We start from the raw sequence: 14,612 nt of genomic DNA, 5'->3' as shown, positions 1-14,612 counted from the left end.
CCACCCTCACATATGACCAAGGGCTGAGAAGGCTACAGACTATAGTAACTGCCAGCTCAAGGCATGAAGATTGTAACTTTTTTGGAAATTGCCAAATTCGGGCACCTTTCTGTTCCCATGCTTGTAACCAGCTTTGAGAATTGCTTAGAGGCAGCTCGGGCTGAGCACCTTTGTATAAAATTCTATTTTTGAGGCAATGAATAAAATACCTACGGGGGGTCCATCCGGTTGCTTCTGGACCCTAATGTGTGTGATGTGCGAAGCGTGTGATCTCTTCATTGCTTAAGTTTGTTCTTCATTGCTATAGGAATGGCAATCCGAGACCGTTTATATATATGATGTGGAAGGAGGGGCATGCACACCACATGTGGATACAATTTGAATCGCTTGACACAGAGCGATCTTCATTGCAATAGCTACTTCCGTCAGACACATTATATGCGCATGAGGTTACCACAGAGGGTCACAGCTCATATGAGACGATCGATAGGGGGAGATCCTCCTCCTAGGCGATTTCAATATGCGCACAAGGTGTAGACAAGTGCATCTACTTCACCCCCTCAGAGTACCAAAGATAGATCCAATAGAGCTTGGGATTGTAAGGCACTCAGAGAATGCACACAGGTCACAGGATATGGCCGATACCTACTGGAGATGGAGCAGTGCATGACTTGATTACATGTAAACGGTCTTCATAGATGGCCGTTACCTGGGGGCTCACTGGTTCCCACACGGAGAGGGAACAGGTACCTGATGGGTGTCCCAGCATTTGTGTCGCATGTGCATGATCTTATTGTGCCTCCTCTCCCACTTGGTGCTGATTATTACTATCTGGAATTCAGCATCTTGACCACCATGTCAGCCACAGGATGGGACCCTCTTGCCCCCACCATGTTTATATATACTTTGACCATGCCCTTGATGCGGTACCGTTACATGAGCCACTTGTCCTGTGAGCTACCGACCCCACTCGGAGATGATGCACTTTGACCATGCCCTTTTAGATACACTTTGACCATGCCCTTGATGTGGTTTACATGAGCCACTTGTCCCATGAGCTATTGACCCCCCTTGGAGAGGATGCAAACCTCGTCCACCCCGTAGACACTCTGGTATCAGTTGTTCAGGACGCCACTCGAGATCCTTCCCAATGATTCGATCTGCAGCACGCTGTATTTTTACCTGATATGCGTGTATGCTTGGCAATGGAGGAGTGTGTGCCTTTGATCTTCTTTACCAAGGCTGGTCTTACTTCATATATGTCCACTGTCATGGAAGTTTTTTGGCATTCAAAACATGACAAGAAAAGCTTGCGCTTACTTCCTTTACAGCAGTTATGTTCGCCAAAAATGCATCAGGGATTGAATATTCATGTGCATAATCTTGCTCATAAGGGGAAAATGATGCTCCAATTTCTACAGAAGGATCACCCTTGGGCTGCTATGATGCATTTTTTGGTTCTTCAAATCACCACCCCTGCTTTTGGCTATTGGAGGCCTACTCGGTGGGATTTTCTCTTGGGAAGTATTGAAGGCAAAGTTCGATCTGGCCCTCTTTTCTCTCAAATGCTTTTGGATTGGAAACATCTTCTCTCGCATTTGGCTTGGCATGGACGTGACTCTTTACAAGGCAGTTCTTTGAGAGCTGAAAGTATTCACTGGTCCCGAGCTTTTTCTCCACCATTGGCATTGCAGAGCCCAGACGCTCATATTTCCTTAATTCATAAGGGATCTCCTCTATGGCTGATGTCATTCATGATGATGGGACTCTTTTATTATTTCCATTGGCTGCTGGAAAATATTGCTTGGGAATGCATTATCGCCTTGTATGGCAGGCTATTACTCGTATGCTCCACTCTTTTCAGCCGGTTCCACCTCTAGAAATTCAAGACAGGCTTTTCTGTGTCACTAAATTCATCCATTCATCCTTTGAAGTTGTCTCACATTACAGTGTCTTCTTTATATAAAGTTTTATTGCCTCCACCTTGGGTGTCAACTCGAGCAAATCAAATGTGCGGAATGACTCGTCCAGTCAAATGGTGGCGGCGACGCTTGAGGCAGATTTGCCATTCCAAGCTTCCTCTTTGACAACATATCTTTTTCTGGTGCATTCTATTGGGGGTTTTTCCTTCTATACTCTTGCTCTCATGCCGGCATATTGCTCCTGATTTGTTATCGTTGCTTGGCACCCCAGAGAGTTTGTTTCTCATATTTTCTGGCGTTGCCCTGACACATGTGAGTTCATTGACATTCTTCAGTAGAGATTGCAATTACGCTTTTCTCATACTACTTTCGACAGGTTCTTCTGACTTTTTGGGATTTATCCTCGCCGATCGGAGTTTGACTTGTTCTTTTCCTAGGTGCGTTATTGGGCACTTATGACTCTTTGGAAAGATCAGAACCATAGAGTCTATGGTGACCCTAGTTTTTCAAATTTTCTTTTCTTTCGTCGCTCTTTGCAGCAATCTCTTTTTGATTGCTTGCAAACTCACTATATAGAGTATGATGTATATTTGTCCTACACTGAGATTTTCTCTTGATGTATTTTCCAGCTATGTATCTTTTAGCTTCCCAGTTTTGGGATAGCTACATTGTAATATAAAGCATACAAAGTTTTCACCTTTAAAAAAAAAAAAAAGTGTGTTCATCTTCTTCCTTTCTATTGTTCTTTATCTTCTTCCTTTCTATTGGAGTAGTATGTGGCATTTTTTACATGGCAAAGGATTTACATAGATGACATTTTTCAAGATGCTTTGTGCAGATCAATTAAATGAACACATAGGTCATAGGTTTAGTATACGTTCCTCTAGGTTAAGCATCTGCCTTCATCTGGTCCTAAAATAAAAAGTTTCAATTTTTCATCTTGTTGTGTCTTTTCAAAGATAGCTATCTCCACATCCTTCAAAATCTTTAGACATGCTTGATAAATCCTTAAGACCTAAAGCAAGGTGATTGATGGTTTTTTTATAGAAGCAAAGGAGGCCCTACATGTCGGTTTTGTAGGCAACATAATGAAGGTGGACACTACCATCTGGGCATCATCTTTGAACAGCCACCATCAGGCAGAAGATAGCTTGAGAAGAGAGGCTTTCAGAAAAGATAGCTTGGTTTTTCAGGCACTAAATTATGTTCTTGAAGCCTCAAGCAACTATTCAACAGACTACTGACAATTATCATCTTCTACATTGCCTACACCAGCATTCTTGCTAGCTCTCTCTTTGCACCAGCCAAGCTTTGAGCTTTGAAAGGAGGTTGTAGTTGATGATGCATCTTGACAGGTTGCAATGCCCAAGCACAGTCACATCTTGGTGGGTTGTAACATAGCTTGAGATCGCATGGACTGCAATTGATTCCCAAGAAAAGGACACAGGTCCCTAACTCCCACGTCATAGATTGCATCGATAGCAATATTACATCTACTGTAACCCTGTAAATATCTTTGAGGTCTCGCTCTCCATGGCTTTTGGCTCCTTTACTAGTCTATTGTGTAGTCCTTTATTGAGTTTCCATTCCTCTTCTCTAGTCAAATGGTAAACCCTCTTGTGGGCCTAGACATACTTATAGGACCTAGCCCTTTTACATTTATGATGGTGCAGCATGATACAATGCCCTAACCTGTATTGTTCCTCTTATTTAACTATCAAGCCCTTGTGGTTCTCCACAAACATAATCCATACTCATTAGTTCCAGCATTACAATTGGTGCTACACTTCTCGTTTTTCATGGAGAGACTTAGTGCTGCTGATGGCCCGATGGATGCTATGGGATGAACGACCCGAGTAATTGCTGCGTATGGCTGCTGGCAAAGGGATAGCTAGGTGCAACTGCTTGTGATGAGTGGGCTGGAGGCCCAAATAGCTTCCCCAACTCATGAGCGGGGGGTTGTCTAACTGCCTGCCAATTTAGTCCCCAAGTGGCCTACTTGATGCTACACAAGGTTAGGGTCTTATATAGGACCTGCCTAGTGGGATGTGGGACAGATAGCTTGGCTTACCTACTGGTCAGTTGTCTGAATCTACTAGCTATCTGAGCTGGTCCACTTGTCACAGAAATAGGCTTCCTTTCTGTTACGCCTTTCAGCAGCAATCTGTGGGAGGCCTGATCCATGCCCTGAATTCCCCAAGGCTGTTGTTTACTGCTGCTTACTGAGGCTGCTTTCTGGCCCTCCAAGTGGTGCCTGAGGGGGGGCCAAGGTCTGCGAGGGATTACCATGACGGAAGCTGATGCCTATTCCCTAGTAGGGGCTGCAACTAAACCATTAACTGTAACTAGCTACTTCCTCTCTCTGTCCCCCAAAAGGGATCACATGATGGGCATCATGAATGAATTGAGTTGTTTGCTCTCTTTTTAGAGGATGAGTTTGCTCATGTTCCTAGACTCATCTAAGTAGATGTTTTGTGCCGCATTAGCAGACATGCAAATTTCAAATTGTGAAGTTCTCATCCAAGTTATGGCTAATAGTGCAATAATTCGTCTCTTTGTAATGGTGTATTTCCCTATCAGCTATCTTTTCTACGCTTAAAAGTGCTTGTTTGGGAGAGACCAAAATGAAATACTAATGTCTTCTTGGTGAAGAGAATGCAAACTTCTTTAGATTAGGCTCCTCCATCAGACTTTCTTTATAATAGCCTCCTCCATCATGGGTGAGTCTGCCCTTTACCTTCAGAATTCTGATGGTGAAAACCTTGTATTGGTGTGTTGCCTATCTTCTATCTTTTCTAAGTCTTTTTGCTTAGAAATGCTTGTTTGACAGAGAATACATTGAAATGCTCTATCTTCACAAGCAGCTGAGCTTGGGTGAAATACTTTTGATTAGCCGCCTCGTTTAGTGCTAGCCTTTGTCATGATTGAGTCCAGTCTTCACCTCCAGAGTTTTGATAGAAACTCAGTAGGAAGACCTTTGCATAAATGGATGCTTAAGTGTGAGTGGGTCGGTGGATATTTATTCATGAGAGCATGGTTTTCTGAAATAAGATGCTTGCTCCACGCTTTTGGAAGACAAGTTGGAATATCATAAGAGTAAAAAATCGGTCTTATATAGTTTATGACCTTTCAGAACAAAGTTTAGTCCGATATGGTGGCTCATACTAAAGTACATCCTAGTAACCTTCTACAACTTTTGCTATTTGTAAGTCCTTTTCTTCTGCTGACACACCAGTTTGTGGTTAAATAAGATCTACCCTAGTGTCTGTTTGCAAGCGTTGCTTTAACGAGCCATTCTTATTTCTTTTTGTACCTATTCTTACTTCGAGATTACTTACAATCTCCAGCAATAAATAAATTTTCTTCACATAATTCTGGTTTGTATATGTCAAATGAGACTGTGGTTCGTAGAGTTATCACAGATTCTTACATTGAAGGGAAGTTTGTGTGATTGTATAAGCTGACTGAGAGACTGCTTTGTGATGCTTATATAGGCAGTACTCAGCATGGCTAAAGGGTGTAATGCCTTTGTCTACGATGTGTGGGTCTCAAGGCAGTGGAAGTCATAGTCTCAGGCAAGAGTTAGGGCCTGCTTTTTCTTGAGGGAAAAGAGAAAGTCTATGGGTATTCATCAGGTTGTGATCCTCGACAATGAACGCCTTGTTTGTTAAAAACATGGGGTGTGAGTGAGAAAGAAAGAAAGTCTATTAACGTCCACTGGAGACCAAAAGGTCTATGGGACAGCAAGAAACCCTCTAGTACAACTGCTTTAGGGAGGGCGCATGGCAGCTCCCAAGGAGTGCAAAAGCAACCCCCATTTATTTAGAGTACCTACATAATAGTCTGAAAGAGTAATCAGCCATACATCAGTTTAAGACTGTGAGTCTTTTGGTTTTGATTTAAACTCTCTGATTAAGGCTACACCTTCATGGTAAACTGCCCATTTTTCATCCTTTCTGGCAGCCCTGACTTTAGCTAATTCAGTTGCCTTATTTTTTAGTTGAGCTTGTGTAAGCTCCTCAGCTATCCATACTTTGGTACCCTTGAGCTTGTAAGCTTGTCGAAGAAGCTTGATTCGCATTATCTTTTGACTCCAGTGTAAGGATTGCCTGACCTTTGTAGTGCATAATAGAAGCGGGCCTGGAGTCGTCATCATCCTGCTCATTATCATCCGTCCATTCAATGTTGGGCAAGCGTGCTTTGATCCTTGTCAATATTTCACTATAAGTGTCCTCTTCTTTGTACCAATCTTCTGGAAGTCTGCCTATTCTAATCTTCAGCGCATTATCACATCTAGCTTCGTGTTCTTTAATCTCTGCTTGAATATCAGACTTACTTGCTTTGGTATCCACTTCCACAATCACTTCCTTCTTAGCCGTTTGTACTTCAATGTGAACAAGATCTTTGATTGTAGAGACTAGCTGTGGGGTAGCGGAGGAGTCCTTACAAGATTTTATAGGCTCATCAATTACTGCCTGCTTGCCAGGCCCTTCCAGTATGTAAAGTCAAGCTTTTACTTCTGCTAGTTCCAATCGTAGCTCTCTCACTGCTTGCTGTAGATAAAAAATCTGATCTTGTTGCCCAAGGATGGGTCGTTTGGAGCCTTCTTGTTGATAATTGCGTGCATACGGAGAGGGTGTCATTGCTGCAACTATAGAGTACCGAGTCCTGATGGAGGTTGAAGGAGTTGAGGGGGACTTGGAGGAGAGGATAGGCCAGTCCATAATTGGCTGTCTGTAGAACCCCCTAGCTGAACCTAACCCCCGGGTTGGATTGGGGGTTTAGCCCAACTCGGGGTTGATGGTTTGTTGGTGATGACAGGCTAGGGGGAGCTGGCGACTGGTGGCGGCTGACGGTTGTCGGGGGCTGCTAGCTTCTGGCGGCAACTCTGGTAGCTGGTTAGCTAGGCTAGCTAGGTAGGTTAGATTAGATTAGATTAGATAGGATTAGATAGGCTAGGCGGGGCAGGCGGCGGCTGAGACAAACGACGGATGGGCTGAGCGATGAACGTTGAGAGAGAGAGAGAGAGAGAGAGAGAGAGAGAGAGAGAGAGAGAGAGAGAGAGAGAGAGGTAGGTTAGGGAGGAAGGAAATGATACTCAAATGAAGACATAATGGAAAGACTCATCAAGTATGATGTGACAAGTGAAGTACAAGCCTTTATAAGCTCTACACACACAAACTAGCACCACATGCATATGGGATAAGTCCCATGGTGACATGTGGCACTCACACATGACTCACACATGAACTAGTACTAGATCTCCTAGTACAACACATCACACAACACATCTCACACACTCTTTGGCTATGATATCTCCAACACCTCCCTTCCGAGCAAAGAGTGTGAGACCCAACACACAAGGAGTAGACGGATCCCCCCTCCACCGCAATATTGCAAAGAGCAAGTCCAACTATCCACTCAGTCAACCGGAAGGGCAAACCATCACTCGTCACCCCCCCTCCCTTACTCTAAACTGAGTGGTCAATACCATCATACCAAAGTAAAAGACAATACATCTATTTTTGGGGGACAACCTAGGGCAGAGTACCTCTTATTGACTCCAAATACATTCATTTTAGAGGGGCAACTCAAGGTTGAGAACCCTTATTGACTCAATTCAAAAACACATAGCATCAGTGAACATCATCAACCACCTCGGAGAGGGATACATCATGCAATATAGCAAATAAAGCTTGCTCCTCAGGTCCAGTTGATGTGGCATCCAATGTCTCCTTGGCTGAAGTAGTGAGAGATCAAGATGATGAAGTAGATTGTTAGCCAGCCTCACACCAATAAGCGCCAGTGCTTTGCCATTCTGTTCATCCCAAGCTGAGAGTTGTGCTGATGGGTCTTCACCACAAGGACTAGGCTCCATAGTAGCAAAAGGAGATATTAAAATTTTGCAGCAGAAAATGAAGAGCCAACAAGCTGAAATGAATAACCAGCAAATAGAGGGGCTGGTCTAAGGCTCCAAAATGGATCAACAGCCTTCACAAATGTAAGGCAGTTGAAGAAATGCTTGACTAAATGTTTCTAGCAGCTAGTCGATGACCTCGGAGGATCCAAAATGTAAACCCTAATGAAAACACAGCAAGAATATGCACCGAGATGTAGAACTGAACCAGAAGAGGAGCCCTTGTGGTCAAGGTAAGTGCTGGAGATGCTGCAGTAGGTCCGAAATCAGCAAAGCGGTAGTTGTAGTGCTCCAAGTGCGAAGGTAGATCTCAAAATTTGTAAAGCGGCTTGGCAAGACAGATCCAAAATGCAAAGGCTACTGTCAAGGTACATCGAGGTGCTGTAGTAGGTCTTCAAGCAGAAAGAAAGAAAGAAACTTTATTAAAGTCTTCGGAAGACCGATGGGTCTATGAGACTGTGAAAAACATGATACAATGAGCTGTGATAGTGGAGCTACTAAACAAGCATCCATACCAATGTAGAATGCAAAAAATGCGGCGGACCAAGGAGTCAAAAAGCAACCCTTTGGTCCGTGGATTCTGAAAGTGAGAGCGGAAGCACTGCCTCTCTAGTCTAGCCAATGAAGCATATCCTCTGCTTAGGCATGCATGCATCGCCGGTCTCATAGTGAAGATGGGTCCGTTAAAGACGACCCCAAGATAAGTGTATGATGAAACTACCTCAACAGGGGACCCATCAAATGCAAAATGCTCATCTCGCATGACGACTCGAGATGTGTTGAAGATCATAACCTTGGTTTTACCCAAGTTGACCTTCAAATCATGAGACTTACAGAAGGACTGTAGTGCATCAAGGTGTCTTTGGAGCCCCTCTACTGAGGAAGACAAGAGAGCCACGTCGTCTGCGTAAAGCAATATCCGGATCAGCGTGCCCGTGAGAGAGCAACCTACCCCACCCTGTGCATGCATCATTGTCTCGAGCTCGTCGATGTAGAGGCCAAACAAGGTAGGTGATAAAGGGCACCCTTGTTTGACCCCGATAGTGCTCATGATCTCGTTTGTTCATCCAGATATTGTTCGGACTTTGCCTGAAACTCGCTCATAAAGTGCCATGACAACCCAAATGATCTCCTAGTCATGACCCAAATCGTGTAGGTGACGTATGAGGCGGGCTCTCGGAACAATGTCAAATGCCTTGCGAAAATCCATAAAGCGACAGTAAACCCTCTGCTTCCGTGCCCTCGCCTCCTCGATGATACATCTGAGTGCGAGAATATGGTCCATGGTCCCATGATCCCGTCTGAAACTAGCCTGTCCCGCTGCTCTAAGTCCTCGACACTCCGCAAATCTGCTAACCTCAGAATCAAGTACTGATGCATAAATCTTGGACATGACATGTCCAATCATAATGGTCTTGTAGTTCTCCGGGTTCATGGGATCCCCTGCCTTGTGGATGTGTTGGAAGGCCATAAACAGCCCCGAAATGTCTCTGTTGAAGGCGGCTATACAGCAGCAGCTTAGAAACCTTAATTTCAGCGATGGAGAACTCCAAAACGTCCCTGGGGAACCACACGTGCGGGGACTGGCAGAGACGGATGCAAACAGCTGCAAGAAGAGGCAGCTAGAGGTGGAAATGAGGAGGCTGCAAGAGGAGAGAGCTGAGCAGAATTAGGGTTAGGTTGGAGAAGATGATGACGTGGCAGTACGGGCTAGGGCTGACCTGCTCTGATACCATGTTAGAAACATGGTGTGTGAGAGAGAGAGAGATAGGCTAGGGAGGAAGGAAATGATACTCAAATGAAGACATAAGGGAAAGGCTCACATTCATTCATCAAGTATGATATGACAGGTGAAGTACAAGCCTTTATGGGCTAGACACACACACACTAGCACCACGTGCATATGGAATAAGTCCCATGGTGACACATGGCACTCACACATGACTCAAACATGAACTAGTCCTAGATCTCCTAGTACAACACATCACACCACACATCTCACACACTCTTTGGCTATGATATCTCCAACATCGTTGATGTTATGCGTGACGAATATCACCTTTGGTATTCAATAAGCCATCCAAACGACTTCTTTAGAGCAAAATCCATATAAGTGCCATTATGCTGTGCTATTTTTTGGACTCCCAACATTAATGATGTGTAACTATGCCAGTATTTTAATGTGATAGCTTTGTTTCCTCTTATGATTTGTTGCAAAAACTGAATGGGAAATGTGAATCTTTGAAGAAGTTTTTGGAATGTCTATAATGCGGAAACATGACTAAATGTCTCTGCACTCTGTTAAAAATTTGAAGCTGGATCTTACTTGATGTTTTCAATTCTTGATTCAAAAGAAGCTGTGTCATTGTCACATGTTTGGCAAAACTCAGTGAAAGATATACTCTGTTGCTTTGCTCCCTTTTATTTCCAGAAAGTTAGATACAATAGTTCTCTTACTTTTTTTGGTGGGATGAGCTGGCAGGAAATGTTGTTCAGATGACACCTCTGCAGCTGGAAAATCAGCTTTTGGATGGAAACTCTGCTAAAGGCTGGCTGGTCATATTTTCGGACCTATCTTGTTAATCAAAACCCTTTTGTTTTGGAAATTTTGTATAGGCTTATCTCTGTTTGCTTCCATATCATTCATGTTACAAATCATGGGGAAACTTGCGCTTTTCTTTCTTTTTCAACAAGATACTGATTCTGAGAGAGCAAGAAGGGCTTGTCAGTTGCCATATCTCCTTTAGGTCTCTGCAGGGAGTTTGCTAGATTATATTGATAACTTAAGTATTTGTTGCTATTACAAATATTATATAGATTGTTATGGATATGTAAGTACGACTTTCTTGCTTTTGTTCTTTGCTTATCACAAACATCTATGAGCTATGAGAAGCTGCTTTGGTGGGCCTTGAATGACCCAGTACACATTGTGACCCTAGTCGAATTGGAGATTTCTTTTTTGGTATGAGTACCAAATATTGTGTAGCAGGAACGAAATCCTGTTATGAGATTATGTCTTCTATATGTCTTTCTATATCATACAAGTACTATCAATCTGTATGTTCATCGGATTTACCATGACCTCTTGCAAACATCAAAACCATGTTACACTACTGGGTGCCATGCTGCAGAGAGTGTACTTGTTACATGGAACATGGTTGCCCTTTTATAGCACTTGTTTGTTGAGAAATCACTAAGTTCCCTGGAAATGTAACCTTAGCATATGGGGTACCATTAGATGATCCTATAGAAAATCTTGTAGGGGAAATTGAAGCACCAAGATGCTTATCTAATATCTACTGCAGGCAGGTTGATTTGGTGTTCTTTTAGCCGCAATTCTTCTTGTTCATTCCCAACTACTCACGTTGTTAAAATTTGCTCTGCACTTTAGCTTGGCTCTTGTAGGTATAAAGGTGGCTATTCTTTTTCCAGACATTATTATTTTTTGTTATTATATTCACTATTCAATGATCTCTATGGCATTTTATTGAAGCTTTACAATGTGCAGCATTCATCTATTCACTGTTGTCATCTGTCAATAGTTGATATATAGGTGCTTTTAGATCGTCATCTAAAAAGTGTTTTCCTGGCTTATATGAGAAACATTGTGGTGACAGATAGAGTTCCGAGCAGTTTGGTCTTCTCGATGTATTCAAACAAGCCGAGGTTTTACTAATCTTTCTGTAAGGTGACTTAATCATGTTTTAGTGACTTCTTATATCTGAATTCCCTGCGCGTAACAAAGCGACTCACCCAGGTATGGGAACTGTTTGACAGATATTCAACCGAAGACCTTTATTTTGGTTCTGTTGACTTAGGAAGGTTTCCCAAAGCGGGTGAAAAGTATTGCATATCCTTGGGAGGTATTTTTCACTTAAATGCCGGCTCAACCTTATCAACACATCTCTAAAAGGATAATAAAAATATGCAATGCACTTTTTCATTTGCTGTGGCTTTCATTCAAGAAAATCGTTTCTTATAAGGAAACAAGTTGACATTATATTAGAATAAGATGTAGGTCTATAAGATGAGCTGCCCAAGCAGGGTACAGATGTATTCCATTGGTAAATTGATCACATGTTTCAACAATGTCCTTGAAGCAGTTAAGGGTGCTATCCTAGTGATTATGTATTTTAGGTGAAACGCTCTATTCTGAAAACTAAGGAAGGAAGGTGGGAGATATAAGAGGTTAAAGAGGGGATAGAATAGTGCAACGAGAAAGAAAGAAAGAAAGAAAGAAAGACTACTAATGTCCACGGGAGACCAACAGGTCTATGGGACAGCAAAAAAGCCAGCTAATATATCCATTCAGGTAGGGCAGAAGGCAGCTCCCAAAGAGTGCTTAAAGCGACTCCGAGTTATTATGAGTTATCAACATTATAGTCTGAAACAGTAAGACGATAGACAGATATACATGAGTTTAAGAATGAGGGTCTCTTGGTTTTGATTTAAACTCCTTGATGAGGGCGATACCCTCCTGATATACTGGCGATCATAGTTACTATCAAACGTTTGAAGGTTCCAAATGTTTGGAGTTTCCAAACGTTTGATAAGTTTGAAAAAATTAGGCAGAGTTTCGAAACGTGGGTTTTTTTTAAAAGTCATAATTTCAATAAAAAACATGCTATATTGCATATTTTGGCATACTATACTCTAACATTACAAGTAATAGCACACAGCTTACAAACAAGCTTCAAATTTCATGAAAATTTAGACTTTCAAACCAAAAACTAGTTACTAGTTATAGTAGTTACAACTTACAAGTTACCAGTGACCACAGTCCACTACTGAATCAGTCACATTCTCATTTTTTACTTTCAAATAGTTGAAACTTGAATTAAAGCTTGGAAGTGAGGCGTACGCCCCTAGCCATAAATTGAAACAAAATTACAAAACAGTAGCTAGGACAAGGCTTGAGCCTTGTACTATGTAGGGCCTTGAGGCTTGGAGAGCAGCAAAGAACAGGTACACCGTAGTACATACAACTTGAGGACAAGTCGAGGAGCATAGGTGTGCGGGAGGTACTGGCACAAGTACGGCGTCCAAAACGGCCGCACCAAAAAAACACAAAAATCGATGCAATTTTTGACTTCAGGGCTTTTTCAAACGCGGTTTTTTTCAAACGTCCAAAATTTCAAACGTTTGAAACTTTTCAAACGTGGGCTTGCAAAGCAGGGTTTGTTTGGAGTTTCCAAACGCCCCTTTTTCAAACGTTTCCAAACTTTTGGTAACCCAACCAAACGCGTTTGATAGTAACTATGCTGGCGATTCGCCGGCCTGTCTGGCCGCTCGGACTTTGGCCAACTCATTTGCCTTTTGACTCAGTTGTGCTCGAGTAAGATCCTCGGCTATTTATACTTTTGTCACCTCCAATTTATTGGACTCGTAAAGAATGTTAAGTCTTGCAGCCCATGTGCTAAGAGTAAGTACAGCGTGGGTCTCAGCTTGATGGATGCGCTTTACATCATCTACTTTGTTTTTGTCATCTTCTGGCCCTTCAATAGTTGGGACTGCCGACTTAATCTGTGCAAAGGTCTTAAAACACGAGTCTTCCTCCTTGTACCATAGGGTATATCCCTGATCCTGATTTTAAGGGCATTATCACAGTTGGCCTCGTGTTCCTTAATCTCTTTTTGACCTTCATATCCACGTGTACAGTAACCTTTTTCTTTATGGACTGCAGGTCTGCATTAATCGTATCCTTGACTGTAAAAACCAACTGAGGGGTAAGGGGAGATATCTTGCATGTTTGTATTACCTCATCTATCACTGCTTGCTTCCCTGGCTCTCCCAGATCTTGGACTCATGATTCCATTGCTACCAAACATAGCTTACGCCCTCGAATCTCTTGCTGTAACTGAAAAATCTGTTCTTGGGGTCCAGCAATTAGTTGATTTTGGCTCTGATACATCTTCGCTATGGAGTGGGGTGTGCGTAACAACTGCAGAATATGAGATTCTGTTCAATGGAGTCAAGGCAGAAATATGTAACATAGACCTTATAACAGATCCTTTGCCCAGCCATCTGTCCACTTTATCCTCCACCATGTTGGAATCCCCAAGTATGAAGGCATTACCACCAATATTGAAAGAGATTCACAGGTTTATGATCTGCTTTGGGCACCTGTGGGAGGGTAGACTGAAACTACAGTGAGCTGTACACCTTTCATTTTACATTGCAAAGCTATCTAGCTTTCATCCACAATTTTCCATTGTCTGATTATGCCTTCCTTGAAATGGGAGAGTACCCCATCCCCTCTTCCCTCTTCATGACTGGTAAAGAACCACTCTCTCCTTCTATCCACTGATTTTAGCCTCGTCTCAAGATTCAGGTCTATGAACTTGACTTCCCATAAAGCTAAAAAGATTGGAGAGAGAGAGTTTGATCTCAGCCAACTAGCTATTTCATACACTCTAGAAGAGTAGTAAGTCCATACATCTTAAGGGTGACAAATGATAAGGGCTTACTCTTCTTAAATTTCCCCTTCTTAACCTTGGGGGTGGGGCTTCTAATCTGCAAGATAGCCTCCTTAATCTGTGGCAACCTTCTTTTGTTCTACAGTGTTGTTAAAGCTCTCCCTTGTACTGAAAAGTGCTGACCTAACATTTCAGTGAGGTAGTTCCTCCTCAGAATCATCATCTACCAGCTCTGTAACCATTGCATCCCCTTGATTTATTTCATCGCCAAGTCTTTTGACGGTGTTACCTTCTGTCCTCAATGTAGTCTTTGGTTTCCTGAATCCATTCATCAGTTTCTTTTTTTTTTCTTTTTTA

The 14,612-nt window shown here is 42.6% G+C and overlaps 1 protein-coding gene across 2 annotated transcripts in view; it reads left to right on the top strand.

Moving 5' to 3' along the window:
* Nucleotides 1-14,612, top strand: part of LOC147899483 (Thioredoxin superfamily protein) — a 128,957-nt gene that overhangs the window by 102,666 nt on the left and 11,679 nt on the right. For both annotated transcript variants that reach the window (XM_087378445.1, XM_087378446.1), the window contains exons 6-8: nucleotides 10,322-10,395; nucleotides 11,457-11,527; nucleotides 11,617-11,702. In XM_087378445.1, the coding sequence (XP_087234571.1) occupies nucleotides 10,322-10,395; nucleotides 11,457-11,527; nucleotides 11,617-11,702 (231 nt within the window). The remainder of the gene's footprint in view (nucleotides 1-10,321; nucleotides 10,396-11,456; nucleotides 11,528-11,616; nucleotides 11,703-14,612) is intronic.

The sequence above is a fragment of the Dipteris shenzhenensis genome, chromosome 8 (assembly GCF_047967505.1).
Source record: "Dipteris shenzhenensis isolate YYH24624 ecotype China chromosome 8, Dip_SZ_1.0, whole genome shotgun sequence".
Classification (NCBI taxonomy): Eukaryota; Viridiplantae; Streptophyta; class Polypodiopsida; order Gleicheniales; family Dipteridaceae; genus Dipteris; species Dipteris shenzhenensis.
Note: the sequence above shows the minus strand (reverse complement) of the source record. Positions and strands in the feature narration are given on the sequence as shown.